The following is a 21,174-nucleotide window of genomic DNA, read 5'->3' on the forward strand; positions in this document are numbered from 1 at the left end:
AGAGAACTTTGATATCAAGAAAGGCAGCAGACAGGGATGCCCACTGTCTCCACTGCTATTCACACTGATTTTGGAAGTGTTAACCAGGAAAATTTGGCAAGATGAAGAAATAAAAGGAATGGAAATAAAAAAAGAGAATTACAAACTACAGGCATTCACAGATGACTTGGTCTTCATACTAGAAGACCCCCTAGAAACTGGACCAAAACGAATCAGAAAAATAGAAGAATACGGGGACGTAGCAGGACTGAAAATAAATAGGGATAAGACAAAGATTCTAGTTAAGAACTTTACAGATATAAAAAAAAGGAGTGCTGATGGAAAGAATTAAAATACAGATAGTTAAAAAAAATGAAGTACTTAGGAATACAACTAACAGCAAAATGTGCAACAATTAAAGAGGATAATTACATGAAATTGATGAGGCAAACTAAATTAGACCTGGAGAAATGGAAAGACTTATAACTGTCACTATAACTGTCTCTATAACCTTTATAACTGTCTGGTTTGGTTCTGCAACCTAACAAGACAGATACAGACTTCAGAGATAATTAGAACTCCAGAAAAAACATGATGGCTACCAACTTGCCTTCCATTGTTACTACACGAGCCAAAAAGAGGGCTGGGAAAATATTTACAGACTCCTCACATCCTGGACATAAACTGGTTCAACTCCTACCCTCAAAACGACGCTAGAAATATATCCCATATCAAAAAATATTCAGTTTCTACTTAATCCTTAATAGTGTTAATCTATCTATTTTTGCACATTCTAATATTTTCTTAATTACATTCCTCTCAGACAGAATCTCATAATTTTTCCATTGTTGGGTAAATACAATTCTAGTTGCAGTTAATATATGTAAGACCAGATATATAATCTTTTTATCATATTTTTCCAGTAGAATGCCCATTAAAAATATCTCTGGTTTTAAGTCTATATGTTGCTTTGTCATTTTTTTCCAATCAAGTATGTATTTTCGTCTAATATTTTTTAGCTTTTGGCCATGTCCACCACAGATCTGAACCAGGTGACTGATTACACTTCCAACATTTAGTAGAGCTGTCTTTGTACATTTTTGCCAATCTTGCCAGTGCAAAATGCCATCTATAAAACATTTTATACAAATTTTCCTTATATGCAGTTGCCCTAGTCAATTTAATATTACTATCCTATAGTTTCTGCCATTTATCTAATTCTATTTTTTTTAAGCTTTTAAAAGTGTTTTTCTACAACCTCTTTGGCCAAAGAGGTTGTAAAAGGATGCTTTTAAAAGCCTCTGATGATCAGGCAACTCAGCTGGGATCACCAGAAGTGTCTTTTAAAAGCATTTTTTTTTTACAACCTCTTCGGCTGAAAAGATTGTAGAAAAAATGCTTTTAAAGTCGGGGTCTCCAACCTTGGCAACCTTAAGCCTGGAGGACTTCAACTCCCAGAATTCTCCAGCCAGCAAAACTGGCTGGGGAATTCTGAGAATTGAAATCCTCCAGGCTTAAAGTTGCCAAGGTTGGAGACCCCTTTTTTAAAGGGTTCTGATGATCCCAGCTGAGTTGCCTGATCATCAGAGGCTTTTAAAAGCACTTTTTTACAACCTCTTCGGCCGAAAAAATGCTTTTAAATGGTTCTGATGATCCCAGCTGAGCTGGGATCATTAAAGGCTATTTTTTTTACTTTTAAAATCATTTTTTCAGCGAAAGAAAAAATGCTTTTAAAAGTAAAAAAAAACCCTCTGATGATTGCCCGGCTCAGCTGGGCATGTGGGGTGGGGGCAGGGATTTTTGCTACTGGTTCTCCAAACCACCTGCCGCCATCACTACCGGATCGGGTGATCCGGTCCGAACTGGGAGCATTTCACCCCTGCTTCATACCCTGCAGCTGACTATCCTCAGCCCACCAGCTAGCCAAACTGTTCCTGAAGCACATCTACTGCCTCTATGGAGTGCCATGAAGAATTATCTCAGACAGAGGGGTCCAGTTCATGGTTTAGTTCTGGAAGGAGTTCCTGCAGTCCATTGGGTCATCCCAGGGCCTTAGCTCAGCCTTTCATCTGAACACTAATGGAGGGGGGGCAGAGAGAATGAATGCCATGGTAGAACAGTAACTGAGGTGTTACGTGAACTATCAGCAGTCCAACTGGGCGGACCTCTTGCCTTTCGTTGAGGTCGCATACAATAATGCTGTTCACAGTAGCATGGGACTAACTTCGTTCAAAGTAGTGAGCAGCATGGACATTGTCCCAATGCAAGAATATCCAAGGGATACCTCCTCCTCAAGTCAGCTTGACAGACTGGCTGTCAACGCTGAAAGCAGCATGGGAAAATGTCAAGAAAGTGGTAGCTAAAGCGGCGCAGACATACAAGAAACAGGCAGGCAAATACCGAGCCCTACAACAGCCATTCCAGTTGGGGGAAATGGTCTTCCTCTCCACAAAATACTTGAGGTTAAAACTCCCCAAGCAAGAAGCTGAAACCCAAGTTCATGGGGCCATTCCCCATAGTGAAGCTTATCAATCCGGTCACGGTGCAATTAAATTGCTCTGACTGCCAGGAAAAATACACCCAGTATTCCATAGCAGACTTTTAAAACCCGTGGTTGGGCCGACCCCGAGGCCAATACCCTGTGAGCTCCCAGACCCAGTGGTCATAGGGGGTCAAACCCATTATGAGGTGCAATGGATCCTTGACTTGAGGTGGCACAGGAGACAGCTCCAATACATAATCAAGTGGAAGGACTACCCCTTATCAGAGGCATCTTGGGTAAAAGCAGAAACATCCAAGCAAACCGCCTCATAAAGTTCATGAAGACAATCCAACAAAGCCTGGGGGGGGCACCCCTAAAATCTATACCTGTACTCAAGCTGTTTTTGCCTTGCACAGGTCACCTTCAGGAAATGAGGGAAACCGGGTGTCAATTCGTGAAGGATTCCTGATTTTTCTCGAGTTCCCGTAGGCAGGAGGATAGGGAATCGAACATTGCACCTGCATTAAGGAACTTGCACTTCAATCAAAACAAAGCACATTCCAGCTGGCCATGTCAAGGTCATATCCACACAGATCCACAGTGGCTGGAGAAAGGGTTCTCTACAACCCACAAAATTGCTTTGTTGGAGAATGTGACTGATGATACACCTTGTGGGGAGGGGGAAACAGGGTCAGAGCTGGGACGTGAATTAAGTGAAGTCAGAATTGGCTTCACTTGGTCCATGCTGACATGAAGGTTCTAATAAATAATTGGATTTCTTTTGAAGCTTGGCTTGAGGCTTATGATTTAATTAGGGCATCAGTCAGAACCCTGAAACAAATTAGATTTGGAGAAATGGAGAAACCTACAGCTACCGTGTTGCTCCAAAAAGACGAGCCACCTTGAAAAGAAGCCTTATCACGTTTTTGAGTGCATGCAATCAAATTAAGCCCCACCCATAAAATTAGCCCTAATTAAGACTGCACCCACCCTGGGGTGCAAAGGATGGGACAAGGCACACAGGTAAAAAATAAGCTAGGGTGTTGTGACCCAGGTTCCTGGACCCGGACTCCTGGACTCGGATGATTCAGAAAGTGAGGGAGAAGACCTGGCAAGCCCTGCTTTTCTTGGGCCCTCTCCCTCCCTGGCACCCACTCAAAGGGAGGAGGAGGGGCCGGCAAGGCCTGATTCTCTCGAGTCTTCTTTTGATTTGGCAACGCCCCAAGAACAGTTTTGGAGTGATGCAAGACTGCGCAGACTTGACCGGCGCGCGCAGCAGTTGGGATAAAGCCAAGGAATTATGGTCATGCCACAGTGACATCTGCAGAGACTATAAATAGGAGGCGGGACTTCCTGGTTTTTTGTCTTGGACAAAGCAATGAATTTGCGCGGGCAAACTGTATCAATGGAGGGAAGAATATATTCGTGAGTAATTCTGGCCTTATCTATAATTTCCTCGTTATCCTATTACCTGCCAAGAAACTTGGCAGGCCCGTCGGTAGACGTGGCCAAGACATTTATCTATGTAAATAAAGTAGAAGAGGAGGCCTTTGACTGACGCTTTGTTGGGAGTATTGGGGGAGGGAAACAGAACATAGGGTGAGGATGGGGAGTGTTGCTGCCATACTTACCAGGCCTTGCACACCCCAACACCTGCCTTGCCTTCTTCTGCGGCCGCTTATCACCATATGCACACATTGTCCTGGCCTCCATTTCTCCTTCAGATGCCTTCCAGAAAGCATCTGAAAGCGAAATGGAGGTTGGGGTGATGTGTGTGAGTGGCGGAAAGCAACCGCAGAAGTGGTGCAGTGGCGGGCTCCTGCTGGGTGGGGCTCCAACGCTGTGAAGTGAGTCAATAATTAGACCCCTCCAAAAAGAAGGCCTAGCTGTTTTTTTGGGGATCAAAAGAAAATAAGACCCAGCCTTCTTTTTGGAGAAACATGGTATCCTTGATAGGAAGGATAGCTACAATAAAAATGAACATTTTGCTGAGACTGTTATTCTTATTTCAAACAATTCCGATAAAATTAGAACAAAATTTCTTTGAAGAACTAAACAAAACAATACTAAAATATATCTGGCAAGGGAAAAAAGCAAGAATAAGATTGAAACTACTACAAAATAGTAAACTTAAAGGGGGCTTTGGGTTGCCAGATTGAGAGCTATATTACCAGGCCTCTGTATTTGTCTGGGTGAAAGAATGGATAAATTTGAGATATAAAAGACTATTAACTCTGGAGGGACATGATCTCCAACTGGAGTGGCAGGCCTTTTTATGGTATGGGAAAAATAAAATACATGGATATTTTCAGACACCTTGTTAGAAATGCACTGTTGTTAGTATCGGGGAAAAGTAAAGAAAGACATTACATGAAAATACCAGTCTGGCTCTCCACGATGGAGGCACTGATACATCCGAATGTGATTAATATTGAAAAATTGTAAGGTATAAGGACATTTTGAGTGATAAAGGGGAACTTAAATCTAAACAAGAACTGACTAATCAAGAGATGGATTGGTGGCCACACGTGCAAATACAATCAAGATATGAGAAAGATGCAAGAATGTATGGTTTCTATAAAGAACCAGCAGAACTAGACCAGATATTACTAGGGACAGACGAAAAATTAATTTAAAAAAGTATAGCTACTTATTGAGAATTAAAATGGAAGGAAAGCAAGTGAAAGAAACAATAAGATGGGTTGAAAACTTTGGTTATTCAATACAATTAGATAAATGGCAGAAATTGTGGGATAGAAACTGTCAACTAACAATGTTAATGGCCTATAAGGAAAATGAATACAAAATGTTTTATAGGTGGCATTTACCACCAGTGAGGTTAGCCAAGATATTTGGAAACTTATCAGCTAAATGAATGGAAGTGTAATCAGACACCAGGTTCATATTATCATATGTGGTGGACATGCCCAAAGGCAAAAAAATATTGGACTAAAATACATACTTGGTTAGAAAAAATGATAAAGCAACACATAATTTGAAGCCAGAAATATTTCTGCTGGGGATATTACCAGAACAGTATAATAAAGGGAATACATACTTAATTCTGCATGTATTAATGGCAGCAAGAATAGTGTTTGCGCAATAATGGAAAAATGATGAGGTTCCGACAGATGAAAGTGTAATAAAAAATATTAGAATATGCTGAGATGGATAGATTGGCAGTTAAGATAAAAGAAAAGGAAGAAACAGAATATTTTTAACATGGGATTTATTATACCAATTGTTAACTAACAGAAACAGAGGTTAGGATTATGGTTATTGTTGTATCTCTACCTAAAATTAATTGTGCCCAGACAACACACTGTTCAGATAGACATGGAATTTATTATATTTTTATAGAATAAATGTATCAATAAAACATACATTCAAACCCCCCCCCCAAAACAAGCAAACATTGTGTACAAATATCAATGACTAAACAGGGTCACAATTGTCCTCCAGATCTGTCAGACAAAGATACATATACTGTTTAATCAACTTAATTGGATTAATTGCACATTAGTGCTTTTATCTCGAGAATAACCAAGAAAATACCTGACCTAACTTAGAAAACATTCTATATTTCTATATATTACAAAAACATAAATAATAATTCTATAATTAACCAACATCTTGATAATTGTAAAAAAGAAGCATTACCTATTATTTTCCAGCTCAGCTATTATTGACAAATCTGTATTATGTGAAAGAACATTCAGTTTAAGCTGTTTTAATTACAAAGCTCTCTTTCCTTAAAAGCAGCAGCCAGATGCAAATATTTTTTTACAGTACTTGAAAAGGCTTACTTCAGAAGTTCATCTCTTTCTGTTTTGCGGGCAAACACAATGTCACTGCATTTGTTTTGGAATTTCAAAAGGATTTCAGTCAATTCATTATAGAACTGGAAAGGAAAAAAGATGCATATATTCATATGCACCACACACACACACACACACACACACACACACACACACACACACACATACACACACGTGTGTGTGTGTGTATACATAGATGTATAAATTTATGTATAGACATACATAGATAGAAACTTATTTTAATGGCAGAAAAATATATTGGTGAAAACATTTTATATAATAGTTTTATCAATCTATGAAATAGATAATTTGATGGAACAAATACCAAGCCAATGTACAAAATAACCAAATAAAATGGTTCAAATAAAATGTATTGTCTCTTCTAGACATTACCTCCTACCATGCAGAGTGTTTTAAATTTAGTCGGAATTTTAACTGGTCATGGGAGACAGAATAAATCATGGTATGTAATCTTTGTAATACTATCCGAAGTAACACTGTTATTGCATTTCTCTCCATCATTGCATTTCTCTCCATCATTCATCAACCAATATTATAATTTTAATAGATACTAAATATAATATCTTTTTAAAACTACATTATATTCCCATTTACTGTAAAAAAGCCCCAGTCATTGCAATAATTATGTATGTATGTATGTATGAATGAATGAATGAATGAATGTATGTTTAATGCCAAGGACATGACATGCTAACCTTGCTGAAATGGGATTTCTATTTTCCAGAAAGAAACCTTACAAAAATACTGTATGACACAGATGGTGTATCTTGATGTATGAAATAACTGAAAAACAGGAAGGTACCATCAAACTATGCATTCCATAATGACAAAACCATTTTCTAGAACTGGCTCCTAAAATTTGTTAATCTCACAAATTGTCTATTATCTTCTTATATCCTCTAATAGGTAGACAGATTTTTATTAATCTATCTTACTATCTTTGCTTAATTTTTCCTATTATACTTTTGTTCTATTTTGCTCTAGTTTCTGTCTGATAAAAGTGTGATGCTATAAAATATCCTTTAACTGTTTAACATCTAGCAAAATCTGCAATTCAAAACTGGTATTCTTGCAATACATGATCCATATATTTATTCAAGGGCTTTTCCAAATTGTTTATTGAACATTATGCTCTATTAAATTTTTGAAAACCGGAAATAAAACACACCTATTGAGATGTTATTAGTCTTGTGGACTCTTCTGTTACCATACCTTTGTGCCTTCTTTTAAGTTGGCTGTAAGTTCCACAAAGTTGTCATTAGCTATAGCTAAATTCTTCAGAACTTCTTCCCTTAAATTGGATTCATTATTTGACTGCTTCATCTTAGAAAATTCCTGATGAGAATTCTAAACATGAAACAGGACAAGATATAAGAAACCAGTGCACGATATTTTGTTCCCTCAACCTGGACCTAAAGATTCTCTGTTGGAATAATAATTTATTATTACTATCTCAGTAAAAAACGACATCAGATTATGCCAGATTTTTGCTCTAAAACACTTAAATAATTACCTGAATTGTATTGAGCAACTCCTCCTGTTTTTTCAGGGTCTCCTGTACTTTATGAGTAAGACCACCATAAAGATTATCCAATTCTGTGACAGAAATGGCTTCTTCATTTAAAGCACCATCCTGTCCTAGTGCTGTTAGAAATTTAGATGTCATGTCAAAGTTTACCGACTTGAGAGCATTCTCGAGTTGTTCTCTCTGCTTTTTTACTTCATCCAGACTAGCTAGCAACGATTTTAGGATGTTAACTACCTAATAAAAGAAAATAAATTAGAAATAAAATTAGACATAATTTTTCATATTAATACTTTTTATTATATCTATATTGCTTAAGAATATGATAGCAATGCTGAGCCTAAATACAATTCAAATTAAAACCTTGGGAGTTCTTATCTGCAACTTAAATGAAACAAAGATTAAGACTGTTGAATCTCAGAAATTGATTTATTCTGCATAAAAACAGAGAATTTTATATGGAATACCTATTGTGCCATCCCTATTTTTTTTTATTTTTTTTATTTACATTTATATCCCGCCCTTCTCCGAAGACTCAGGGCGGCTTACAGTGTATAAGGCAATAGTCTCATTCTATTTGTATATTTTACAAAGTCAACTTTGTAAAATCAAAGTCAATTTGATTAAATAGAACTGTTTTACACAATTTTTGGAAGTTATTTAGGTGCTTTTTAGCAATAAGGGAAAATTTAAATGCATAAACTGTTTAGAATACTTTTTGAGTATGATGATACACAAGTAGTTGGTTAAATAAATAACTCATCTTCCTACATAAAAACCAATTGTATATATCAGTCTCATATTACCATGAAACTAATGCCTAACTATAATCAGAAGCAATTACAGGATGAAAAGAACTAGAGTAAACAGAACCAGTGTGATGTAACTTCTAACTTAAAGTTCCCCCTGTAAACCTCAAAAGTTTACTGGATGATGGCTTTGGGGATGATGGCTCACACCAGCATACCTAATAGGATTGTTTTTTTGGGAGGCAGGGATGCTAGTGTGTAACTGCAAGTTGAGAAGACAAGCTATAAAACTAATAAAGAACATCTCCATTAGAGTGTGTGTGCACGTGTACATGTGCATGTGCATTCTTCAATCACTGTTGACTTCTGGTTACACATTACAAAATCATTGTAAGATGAATCTATAAAAGCAGTATTCATAAAGTGTGGTTCTGATATTTAAAACTCATTTTTAATAGATTAAACTACTGTAAATTGAACCATGATAATTACAAACCAGCTAGAGTATCTGATTACTCACTGTGTGAAGTTAATAATATGTTAAATATATGCATGGTTTAAAAACAGTGAAAGGAGCAGGCAAGTGGTGAGCGTGCAGAAAGAGGAAACAGATAAGAGGATCTAGACTGTTGCCTTTTCTTCGGTGGAGCCAGTACATAGGTATAATACAAAAAAGACATATTTATGTTACATAGTCCTAGTATCTTTAGGGGGGGGAGGAAAGCATGGTATCCAGGTTGTAAAATGGAATTTCAAAGTGTTTCAAAGTAGAGTCATCCCATATTATCAGATGCGACAATTTGGCTGTCACTATATGATTTATATTGCTTTCTTTAGTATTCCTACCTAATATATAAGATATATAGCCTATAGCCTTGCTTAGAACAGGATTCTTTTGCATTCTGTTGGCCAAGAATTAGTGTTGCATATGTCTCCAAATGCTTTGATTTCTTATTTAAATTGGCATTTTTCCACAACAAATTGTAATCATTAAAATTTTTATTTCATACCTCACTCCCTTGTATTGTTTTTGCTGGATTTGCTGATGGAATAGCTGCATTAAGTTCTTGTTCTGATTTACATAACAATGAAATTGTATCTCGATGAGATTGGTACCGTTCCTTAACCTGTTTGTCAGCTTGTACTGCTTTATCCAGTACATTACGGAAATTGGTTCCTTCTACAAAAAAAGCCAAAAGAAAAACTGCAGCTAAAATATGACATCTTACTAATTAGCAATATAGTGAATTGTTAAGCCCTTATCAACCACTTACAACCAAGAAAGCAATATTCTCACAGTCTCTTTAGTCAGGTAAAAGGAAAAATGGCTACAGCATCTTAGAATTTGAATTATTTTACTTTATCGACTTGTATCTATTTTAAGGTAACACTTCCTTGATGTCTTTACATTTCTTCCTATTAGTCTCTTGACGCAAAAATGTTGCTACAATTCACCTGCTAAGGGGGAATACGCTTCTGTTCTTGCCCTCCATTAGTTTTAAAACATACATTCCCAGATTCTGGGAAACTGATTGTGTGAATTGGTTATTAATACATTGTTAAATCGGTAGTTCCATAGAATCTGTTTGGGTCAGTCAGTTGTAGTATATTCTTCCCAGTGTTGGAAAACACGGTTTCACATATCTTTGTGGTTAATTTTAAAGGCTTTATTAAATTATGACAGATGTCATATAACCTGTGCCGCCTTCTAGCAATCAATATAAAGACACAAAGTTTCTATTCAGTTGCTTGCTCAAAAATTAAAATTCTACACTAGAAAATGTGAAATTCCTTCCACCAACTGAATGTTCCCAAGAATGGTTATTTGAAATCCAAATTTATTTAGAGACATATAACCCAGTTTCGGGGTGATGGTACTTCTATTTTCTAAATTGTATTTTTCTTGTCATGAAAACAAAACATTTGAGATTGCATAAGAGAACTTGAAACAAAAACCTCCATCCTCATTTTTCATCTCAGGATCCTAATCCATACTGAGCACCATCTGCCAAAAACTGGCCAATGGTATGTTGTTTTATAAATAAACATTTTTAAAATCAAATCCCACAAGAAGTTATTGGAAGCATAATATTTTTAAAAATATGTGCTTGTTAAAATACTGAAAAACTATTAAACATTTGAATAGTATTGAGAAAAATTAGAAAATTGGAACCCAATGAAGGCAAAGATATTTAATCCACTTATTCTGAGTTGATGTTTTATTTATTCAAGCCCTGTTTGCTCTTGAATTATAAATACTTCCTGGAAATGATAGCATAAAAGTGGGCAATATTTAATTTTTTCTAAAATTGAAATTAATCAATATTAAAATATTGTAATAATCATTTACTAAGGCAAGTCTTTATTGTCTATCCTTACATTACAAATACTCAAGGATCAAAATAAATTAATATCTAGCTATCTGAAATATAAAAGCAAAAGCATTAGTATCAATTTATTATATAAACTAATAATTAATCAATATCTTGTACTGTCAATATCTATAATCTGTATGCTGACTCAACGTAATCAATTCAGATTGGAACTGAAACATATCTTCTATTAAATTCAAGCCTAATATAAGTTTGTTCCTGTTCTCAGACTGTTTCTTCTACTATGCTCTTACCTACCTGCTTAAATGTTGTAGCAATATATCTGGGGATAAAAATCATGACAGGAAGAGATTCATGCCAATTTCTATGTAGTAAGTAACCTAGTGTAAAGATCAAATACACAATAATACATTACCTGCCCTCAAAGACTTATATAAATCATTTGATGGTGTTCTTTGCCAGCGTTCCTTGAATTTGTTTTTCAACTCATTGTCTGTTGCTTCTTCTTCATCCAATATCCTTAGTGACTTTCATTGTTTTTAAAAAAGCAATTAAAATAACTTTAGTTCACATTTTAATGGACTGTTGCCAGCATGTTGGCTTAAATTATCTCCCATTAATAGTTATGACTTAAACTGGTGATTTAACAAAGAATTAACTTAAAACCTAAATAATGTATATCTAAATTAGATACCATGCTATGCAATTATATCAGCCAGGTATTATTTGAACAATAAAATATCAGGGTTAAAACTTCTTAAACTGGTTCCCTCTCCTACTAAATAAATATTGCAATTTCCATCAATTAAATTAGAAACATTTAACTCAATAAAAGGTGAAAATTTACTCATTCTACCAAGAAAAAGGCATGTGATTTCTTAATACTGCAATTATTACGGCAAACATACCTCATCCAGAATCTCTCTATTTCTCTGCAACAATTCAGGAAGATCTTTCATCAACTGATCTATTGCTTCAACGCCTCCCTGTTCAATCACTGACTTAGACTTCTGTAGAATGGATTGAGGAATACTATCTCCAGAAACATCTTCAATAGCAGCAGGAAGATTAAGGGATGCTAGCACTCTAGATGAGATTACATTATTTCAGTTTACCATCTTGCAGTCACTTCACAAGAAACATACAGTTTAAACAAGTCAATATAGTGCTTTATGCTGATGCTAATTTTTACATCAACAAAACATTATCTGGGATCTTTACTGTTAAGAAAGACTTGTTTTGACTGGGAGTATAAGGAATTCAACGATATATGAAGTTTCAATTGCATACCAATCAAAAAACTGGACTTTTATTTTATAAATTGATTTTCTTGTTTGAATTCAAAGTGGCATACACAAAAGAAGGAGCAACTATCTGGAGAGGGGATCAAATGGCCATCAGAGTCTCGTTCTCAATCCAATGTCTGAAATCAAAGGGTCTTTAATATGGTATTAATACAGTATATCAACTTTTATCAACAGTGGTGGTCAACCTGGTTCCTACTGCCCACTAGTGGGCGTTCCAGCTTTCATGGTGGGCAGTAGGGGTTTTGTCCGATACTGAAGTACTTTTCTTTTTTTAAATTTAATTGACTTTTTAAAAAAAATTCATAGCATTATTTAAAAGGGGCCGTAATAGCTCAGGCTGTAAGGAGCCTGTTATTAGAACACAGTAGCCTGCAATTACTGCAGGTTCAAGCCCGGCCCAAGGTTGACTCAGCCTTCCATCCTTTATAAGGTAGGTAAAATGAGGACCCAGATTGTTGGGGGGGCAATAAGTTGACTTTGTAAAATATACAAATAGAATGAGACTATTGCCTTATACACTGTAAGCCGCCCTGAGTCTTCGGAGAAGAGCGGGATATAAATGTAAATTAAAAAAAAAACATTTTCATTAGGTTTTCATAAAATTCCCCATGACAATTTAAATTTCTGAAAATATACTATTTGTATCACCCACGCATAAGTTTAGTTCACGTTACATAAGTAAAACTAAATGGCGCTATAGTGCAACTGCAAACAAAAGAGCCTCGTCCCAGAATAGCTCATGCATCTCCCCCCACACCACCCAGCTGTAACAGACAAGCCCCCTCAAAACCCAATCCATGATATGCAAGAGGCATGCACAGACGACGATACAAGGTGCAGGCTCTTTTGTTTGCGGTCGCACTGGTCAGTACGCAGTTAGATTTGTGAGAGTGAGCACGTGCCTACAGCTTCAAACAAAATATTGTGAAATATTGTGAGTCCATGTCTCAAAAAAAGAAATACGCTTGTGGCTATTTGCCAGAATAGCTGAAGATGGGTTTCATAGAATCTGTTGTAAATAAATATCCAATCTGTTTATTGTGTCATAAAACATTATCCAATGAGGCAATGAAGCCAAGTCGATTGCGAGAACATCTTTCTACAAAGCATCCAAATGATAAGGACAAGCCCATTGAATATTTTCAGGAAATATATAAAAAAATTCAAAATCGTTCAACAATCGTTGCATCATTTAAGAAACAACATGCAGCAAATGAAGATGGATTAATTGCCGCTTATCACATTTCACAATTAATTGCAAAAAGTGGTAAAAGTTATAATATTGGAGAAACTGTAATAATACCTTCTATAAAAGAATTTATCTCAACAGTAATGCATTAGGATATACCTGAAATTTTAAAAACGTTGCCCCTAAACGATAGCACAGTAAAGCGACGAATTGAAGAAATGGCAGTTAAGGTTGAAAAAAAAACTTATAAGTATTCTCCAAAACTCCTCATTTTCCATGCAATTGAACAAGTCTACCATTGCAGATAATAATGCTTTATTGATGGCATATGTACGTTATTTTGATGAAAACAATACATTACGAGAAGAAATACTATTTGCAATAAATCTCATTACAGATACAAGAGGATTATCTATATTTAATACTGTGAAACCATACTTTACAAAAAATAATATTCCTTTGAATAATATTGTTGCATGCACTACTGATGGAGCACCATCAGTAGTAGGTCGCTATGTGGATTTGCTGCTTATTTGAAGAAAGAAGTGCCAAATTTTTTATGTATTCATTGTGTGGTGCACAGACATCTTGTAGGAAAACATCTAAGTACAAGTCTCCATTCATCATTAACTATAATAATTTGACCCGTAAACAAGATCAAATCCAATGCAAAAAATGATAGAATATTTTGACAGCTTTGCCAGGATAATAATGATTTTATTATGTTACTTTTGCACACAGAAGTTCGGTGGCTGTCAAAGGGTACATCTTTGGCTCGTTTTGTAGCATTATATGATAGTGTCATACAATTTTTTGAAAGTAATAATGAGACCAATCTGAGTCAACAGTTAAAAACAGTAAAGAATGATGCCTTTTATTTGGCAGATATTTTCAAGAGCTTTAATGATGTCAATTTGCAGCTTCAAGGAGCTAATATAATTCTTATAGGTTGCCAAAGTATTGTGTCATTATTAACTTGAACTACTTCGTTATAATCTATTGAAGAGAGAATTTCATCAGTTTCCTGAATTATCATCTATAAAAGATGATGTAACTCCAGAGGATATTGACAGATTCAGTAGCCACCTCAACGAACTTAAATTGGACATGGAAAAATGATTTGAAGATATTTTGAAATTGAAGTAGTATGACTGGATGAAAAATCCTTTTACTGCAAATATTGAAGAGGCTGATACAACTTGCCAAGAAGAACTGTTAGAAATTAGATATGATGAAGCAAGTAAATATAAATTTGATAGTGGTGGATATGAAAACCTATAGCAAAATAAAAAAATGTCTGTCTTATATCCAAATATGTGGAAAATGATATTTAGTTTATTGATACCTTTCCCTACCGCATATCTTGTGGAATCAGGCTTTAGTGCTGTTAATCATATTATGACCAAAGAAAGAAACCGCCTGAATATTTCCGAAAGAGGAGACCTTCATTTGTTCCTTACAAAAATTGAGCCAGATATCCAGTATTTAGTTTCACAGCATCAGCCTCAGGGATCTCATTAATAATTTAATTAATTAAATGTAATTTCATCAGACTTCATGCTTCTATGTATGCAAAGTATAAATAAAAAGATAGATTTAACTACAGTAAGTTGTTTTATAAATATTTATTCTGCCAAATTTAGCAAAAGTCTGGGATAAACTATTTGGTAAGTAATTATTATCATATGCTTTAACTTGCTCTAACTCTGCTTTATAAATTGTATAAAGTAAAGTTACTTCCCTACTTTATAAATCACCATTACTATGGAACTGGTGGGCGGTTAGAAAATTTTACTACTAACAGAGATACAAAAGTGGGCGGTAGGTATAAAAAGGTTGACTACCCCTGCTTATCAACTTCAATAGGTCTGCACCACCAAATACTTTTCTGCTAATGCAAAATTTTTCTAGAACCTAGCAGACATCAAAATAATCATCTCACCCATTTGCCAAATTGGTGGCCTCTCTCATCTGGCCTATTGATCTATTAACCAAGTCTGCCTTTCTTTGGTTGTAGACAGCAAGAGCTTGCTGTACTGCCATAGGAACCATCTTCTCAAACAAATCTATAAAGCAAAACACTACAATTAGCAAAACAGATTCATATTCTTGCCCTCTCACCATTATTTATCTGAAATTACTGGACTTTATGCTCCCCATTATCTTTTTTTCCAAAACAAGAACAAAGAATCAACATGTGAACTTGTTAGTAGTTGGATTTATACCCAAAAACATGAAGAGGTCTGCACTAATGAACAAGATACTCCCACCTAAAATTCTAAGTGATATAATTTAAAGATGAGCTAATTTTATTCTTACCCTATGAAACATTTAAACTATGGTATTATAGAGTAAAGCCAAGGTTTTTTTAATGTGCATGTCTTGAAACCTACAATACTTTTAATGTGAAGGCAATGTCACCAAAGTAACTCATGTATTGTAAGCTAGACATGTAACAGTGATTTTGTATCAACAAGAATACAAACCTTACATACCTGTTTTCAGAAGACTTGGAGCCTGCTTGATAATATTTCACATTGAGTTTTTAAAACAAAAGGATTACTAAAACTTTGTAGAAGACACCAGATTATATATTTCATTTGTATATTGTATATTCTTTGAAGTATACTTAACATATATACTTAAAACCAAGTTAGAATTCATTAAGAACATACCAAATGCTTCAAACATTCAAACTTGTACAGATACCGTTTCCCTGAAAATAAGACCTATCCAAAAAAATAAGCCGTAGCTTCAGTGGTGGGATTCAAGTAATTTAACAACCGTTTCTCTGCTCTAATGATTTATTCCAACAACCAGTTTGCCAAACTGCTCAGAAAGTTAACAACTGGTTCTCCCGAAGTGGTGCGAACTGGCTGAATCCCATCACTGCCTAGCATGTTTTTACATGTGCGTCTAATATAAGCTCTACCCCCAAAATAAGTTCTACTTAAGAACCTGCGCAGCTGGCCAGTCACCCATTCTGCCTGGTTGCTCACAGTGCCACAGCAATGAGGTGAGGCAGGGTGGTGGTGAAGCTGCACCAGCTTACATTAGGGTCTCTGCAGCCAGGGCATTCATGCTCTGATACCTGCTTCGTGGTGGCAGAACCAGCAGTCATGTACAGCAGGAGCACACTTAGCCACTGGTCCACTTCTTTTGCTTGCTCACAGCCGCAACAGAGCAGAAGGCTGAGCAGTGTGATGGTGCCACGGCTGTGAGGTGAAGCAGGTGTTGGGGATGGATGGCTTGGCTGTAAGGGCCCTGAGGTAAGGTGGCGCAGGACACATTGGCCAGCTCCACTCTCCCTGCCTTGCATTGGCAGCACTAGCACATTGAGCAGCCTCCTGCTCTGCTGTGAACAAATAGAAGTGTGGCCTCCACTACATGAAAAAGAAATAAGACACCCTCCGAAAATAAGCCCTAGTGCTTATTTTGGGGCCCAAAAGAAAATAAGACCCCGTCTTATTTCCAGGGAAACCTTGGTAGTTTAAAATTTTTAATGATATCAAATAATATACTGCCGAACTGATATGGACAATAAAACCAATCCCCATTTGAAAAATACAAGTAAAAGTAAAGCTAATCCCATTCCCACTGGGTTGACATTCAAAACAAAGACAACACAACTTTAAATTCCAAAATCAGAATTGGATTGCTGAAGTCATGTGCCCAATATTAGAATGAAGTGATAATCACACTTACCTGTAAATTTCTGACTCAGAGGGAGAGTAACGGGAGTTGCTTTCACAAGACTGACTTTTCCTATTGGCTCAAGATCTTTAAGATCAGGGACTCTATCATGATAGATGAAGTCATTATCCTTTTTTGCAGCAGTAAGTGCACGGTTGATTTTGTCAGACAAGTCTTTAACATTTATATATTCATCATAACGAGATGTCACTGTTTTTACAAGATCAGCAGCATGCTAAATTAAAAACAAAACAATCTGAAACTAACAGTTTTGTAATAACTGGATGCAAAGTTCTGTAATATTTCTGCATATTAACATCACTAGTTGTCAAATTATGAAGCGGGTATGCATAACAAGTAGTGCTTTGTTCATGAATTGACATTTATATTTTACTCAGAATTTCATAGCATAACTGCTTTGTTTTGTTGGATTTTATTTTGGTTTTCCAAATGCCAGCTATGGTAAATGGCCAAGTACTAAAGATTTTTATATATAAGCTTCACAACAACCAATTATTTTCATTATTTAATAATCAATTATTACTTGGACATCATATGCCTTTCATAGTGGCAGTAAAATATTCTAAGGTTGTTTTTTTTACTTTTAAAAGCATTTTTCTTCAGCCGAAAAAATGCTTTTAAAAATTAAAAAAAAAAGCCTCTGATGATCGCGCGGCTCAGCTGGGATTGTCAGAATCCTTTAAAAGCATTTTTTCTACAACCTCTTCGGCTGAAGAGGTTGTTTAAAAAAAGCTTTTAAAAGGCTCTTCTGGTGATCCCAGCTGAATTGCCTGATCGCCAGAACCCTTTAAAAGCACTTTTTCGACAAGCTCTTCGGATAAAGAGGTTTTAAAAAAATGCTTTTAAAAGTTTTTGGCGATTAGGCAACTCAGCTGGGATCGCCAGAACCCTTTAAAAAGCTTTTTTTCCTCTACCAATCCCAGCTGAGTTGCCTGATCATTACAGGCTTTTAAAACCATTTGTTTACAGCCTCTTTGGCTGAAGAGGTTGTAGAAAAAATGCTTTTAAAAGTAAAAAAAAAAAAGTTGGCCATGCCCACCCAGTCACATTACCCCCCCAAGCCATGCCCACAGAATCAAATTTTACATTTCATCCCTGCATCAAAGTTTTTGAGACTAAAGCTCTGATCTAATGGCTGATGGTTCCCAAGTCTACTTACTCCAATTTTACCAAGTTGTCAGCATTATAGTTAGCAGCAAACCTGATTTAGGTACAGATCAAAGCCTGTTTTTTTACATAGGGTCATAGGGTTTTGGTCTCAAGCCTGGGGGTTATTTTGTTTATAGAGAATGGGCATTGTGCAGTTGCACTATGTTTTTAATGGATATTTTTAGTTCAGGCTCTTTTGTTTTTGTTTTTAATAGTGTTAACTTAGTATCAATTTTTTTTAAAGCCATCCAAAATCTGCTAGAATAGGTGACTATAATAAATTTAATAAAAAGAAATACCTTCAAGTTATTTTAGCATCTCTCAAAACATTGTGCTTGATCAATCCAACTGGCACAGAAATAGGAAATCCCAGGGGTGAAATCTAATTTTTTTTGCTACCGGTTCTGTGAGCGTGGCTTGTTGGTGGTGGGGTCATATGATTGGGTGGGTATGGCTATGTAACCATGTGACTGGGGGATCAAAAGACAGAAACTCACTAACAATATCCTGCTGGAGCAGGGTTGGACTAGATGGCCTCCAGGTCCCTTCCAGCCCTGTGTCAGCCTCCACTTTAATTAAGTGTATTTCTCCTACTAGACTGTTTTACTGTTTTATTACCTCATTAAAAGTTTGCTCTTACTGAGTGTCTTACATGATTTATGGAGGAGGGGGGGAGGTTTTTACTGTTCCCAGCATTCGGCTTGACATTGCATGTGTGGGGGAGGGAGACAGCCTTTTTAAACAGACGTTTGAACTGTTTTGGCGCGTGAATGTAATGGCAGCTGCTTGCTTCACATTCCATCCAGAAGGTTGAAAGAGGGAGAATATCGGAAGTGAAACTACACGTGGCCAAGGAGGAAGACGACATTGGATTATTACTGTATGACCTCTAGTAGGGGGAGGGTTCAGGAGAGGATATGACTCTGTGAGAGGATATGACTCTATCGGCGGGGGGGGGGGGTTTCTCCTACAGCCGATAAGGTCTTCCATCACCAGCTGGGATTTTCCAATGGCAACGGCTACGATTCTCCAGCGACGGCGGTTCCTTCTGCAGCGTTTCTTGCCGCCTTGGCCGTTCTCTGTTGATTTTTGGAATTCTTGGCTGCCCGGACAATTCCGACCTTGCCTGAGGACGTTGGTGGGGAGGACAGAGGTGGATGTAATCCTCTGGGATGAAATCTGGCTGGAATGTGCCGGAATGCCTAAGATGGGGCTGTGCCATGTGGAGGGACAAAGTGATGGAGGTGACAACGGAACTGGAGGGACGAGGGAGATATATTCTACGGGCTACGTCAACCCCTATTATGGTCCGGGTCGTCGTGGTCCTGTGTGCTTTGAAGTGGTCTGTGATTGTCATCTATCAGACTATTTATTTTATTCGACTATTGCCAGGGCTTTGCCTTGGAGGACTGATTGTCGAACTTTTTTCCATCCTGCACCAGGCCCTAAATGGACTCAATTAAGCTGAGATAGTTTTCTTTGTCATCTTTATTGAGCAGGGTCAATGCCACCTTTTGCCGCCTATTTTCTATGAGATATTCACCTTTTGAACTTCTTTGCTTGCGAGATTCCCCCGCCTCGCAAGAATGGCCCTCTACGTTATCGAAGGCCTGCTTTAATGAAGGGTCTTGGACCCAGAGAGGTAGCATGCGTCTAAGAAGAATTTTTGGGGGCTTTTAAATAAGTTTTTAACTAAGGGTTTTTTAAAGGGGGGGAGGGTAAGGATGGGTAGGGGGGGATACCCGTCGGGGAGGGTGCCAAGTCCAGTGTGTGTTCGCGGCGTTAAGGTAACAGGTCCGAAGGTGACGGGGGAGGGTTCTGTTCCAGTCCATCAGGGTTGTTCTATCAATATGGTAAGTGGGAGAGGCAGATATGGCAGAAAGGGGGGGCATATCAGGTTTCGGGGGTACGCCCTTGCTATTTGAGAGCGATCGCGTTCTCCGGCCCCCCAGATTTTTCCCGTTCCCCGAGTGGTCAGAGTACTAAGGACTTGGGCCTCTGGCTGATGTTATGCAATGCAAGGTCCGTGGTTAACAAAGCCTCCCTGATTTCAGATCTAATTCAGGAGGGGACCACAGACGTTATGGGCATTACGGAGACCTGGTTGGGCACGGAAGGGGGGGTCCCCCTAGTGGAGATGTGCCCACCAGGTTTCCGAGCATTCCATCAGCCAAGGGCCCAAGGTAGGGGTAGGGGGGGTGGCGGTCATTATCAAGGAAAGCCTGGAACCGAGGGAGACCACTGTGCCTCAGATAGCTGGTTGTGAATCCCTCTATGTGAAGTGGGGTCGTAGGACTCAGGTGGGCTTGTTGATCACGTACCTGGCTCCTTCCTGCGTGACAACAGCCCTGCCCGAGCTGTTGGAGTTGCTGGCCGGGTTGGCAGTTGAAACCCCTAGACTGTTGGTCATGGGGGATTTCAACCTGCCTTCAACTGGCGTGGCATCCTCGACGGCTCGGGAGTTCATGGCTTCCATGACGGCCATGGACATGACTCAATTAGTGGACAGCCCTACCCACATCGGGGGAGGCACTCTAGATCTGATTTTTGTCACTGGCCAGTGGGCGAATGATCTGATTTTAAACGATTTAGTTATCAAGCCTTTGTCATGGTCAGATCATTCTCTTCTTCGTCTGGACTTTCGGACCGCTACTCACCACCGCAGGGAGACGGAACCAATGTGTTGGTTCCATCCCAGGTGCCTGATGGACCCAGAGAGGTTCCTGACGGAGCTTGGGCCGTTTCCCGAGAACCTGGCCCGCGGCACGATTGAAGAACTAGTTGCGGTCTGGGGACAGGCCGTGGCTGGAGCTTTGGACCGTGTCGTGCCTTTGCGGCCTCTGACCTGGTGCAGGTCTCAACCAGCTCCTTGGTTCTCCGAGGAGCTGAGGGAGATGAAACGCCGGAG

At 37.8% G+C, this 21,174-nt stretch overlaps 1 protein-coding gene across 3 annotated transcripts in view; it reads right to left on the reverse strand.

Annotated features, from left to right (window-relative positions):
• The window catches only part of PDCD6IP (programmed cell death 6 interacting protein), a 77,118-nt gene that overhangs the window by 19,808 nt on the left and 36,136 nt on the right, over positions 1–21,174 (reverse strand). For 2 of the 3 annotated variants that reach the window (XM_058184365.1, XM_058184364.1), the window contains exons 8-15: positions 17,109–17,331; positions 15,346–15,469; positions 11,816–11,993; positions 11,323–11,434; positions 9,585–9,754; positions 7,814–8,062; positions 7,513–7,647; positions 6,268–6,362 (exon numbers count right to left, since the gene is read on the reverse strand). In XM_058184365.1, the coding sequence (XP_058040348.1) occupies positions 6,268–6,362; positions 7,513–7,647; positions 7,814–8,062; positions 9,585–9,754; positions 11,323–11,434; positions 11,816–11,993; positions 15,346–15,469; positions 17,109–17,331 (1,286 nt within the window). The remainder of the gene's footprint in view (positions 1–6,267; positions 6,363–7,512; positions 7,648–7,813; positions 8,063–9,584; positions 9,755–11,322; positions 11,435–11,815; positions 11,994–15,345; positions 15,470–17,108; positions 17,332–21,174) is intronic. The other variant, XM_058184366.1, reaches the window with a different exon arrangement.

This window comes from Ahaetulla prasina, chromosome 4, assembly GCF_028640845.1.
Source record: "Ahaetulla prasina isolate Xishuangbanna chromosome 4, ASM2864084v1, whole genome shotgun sequence".
Lineage (NCBI taxonomy): Eukaryota > Metazoa > Chordata > Lepidosauria > Squamata > Colubridae > Ahaetulla > Ahaetulla prasina.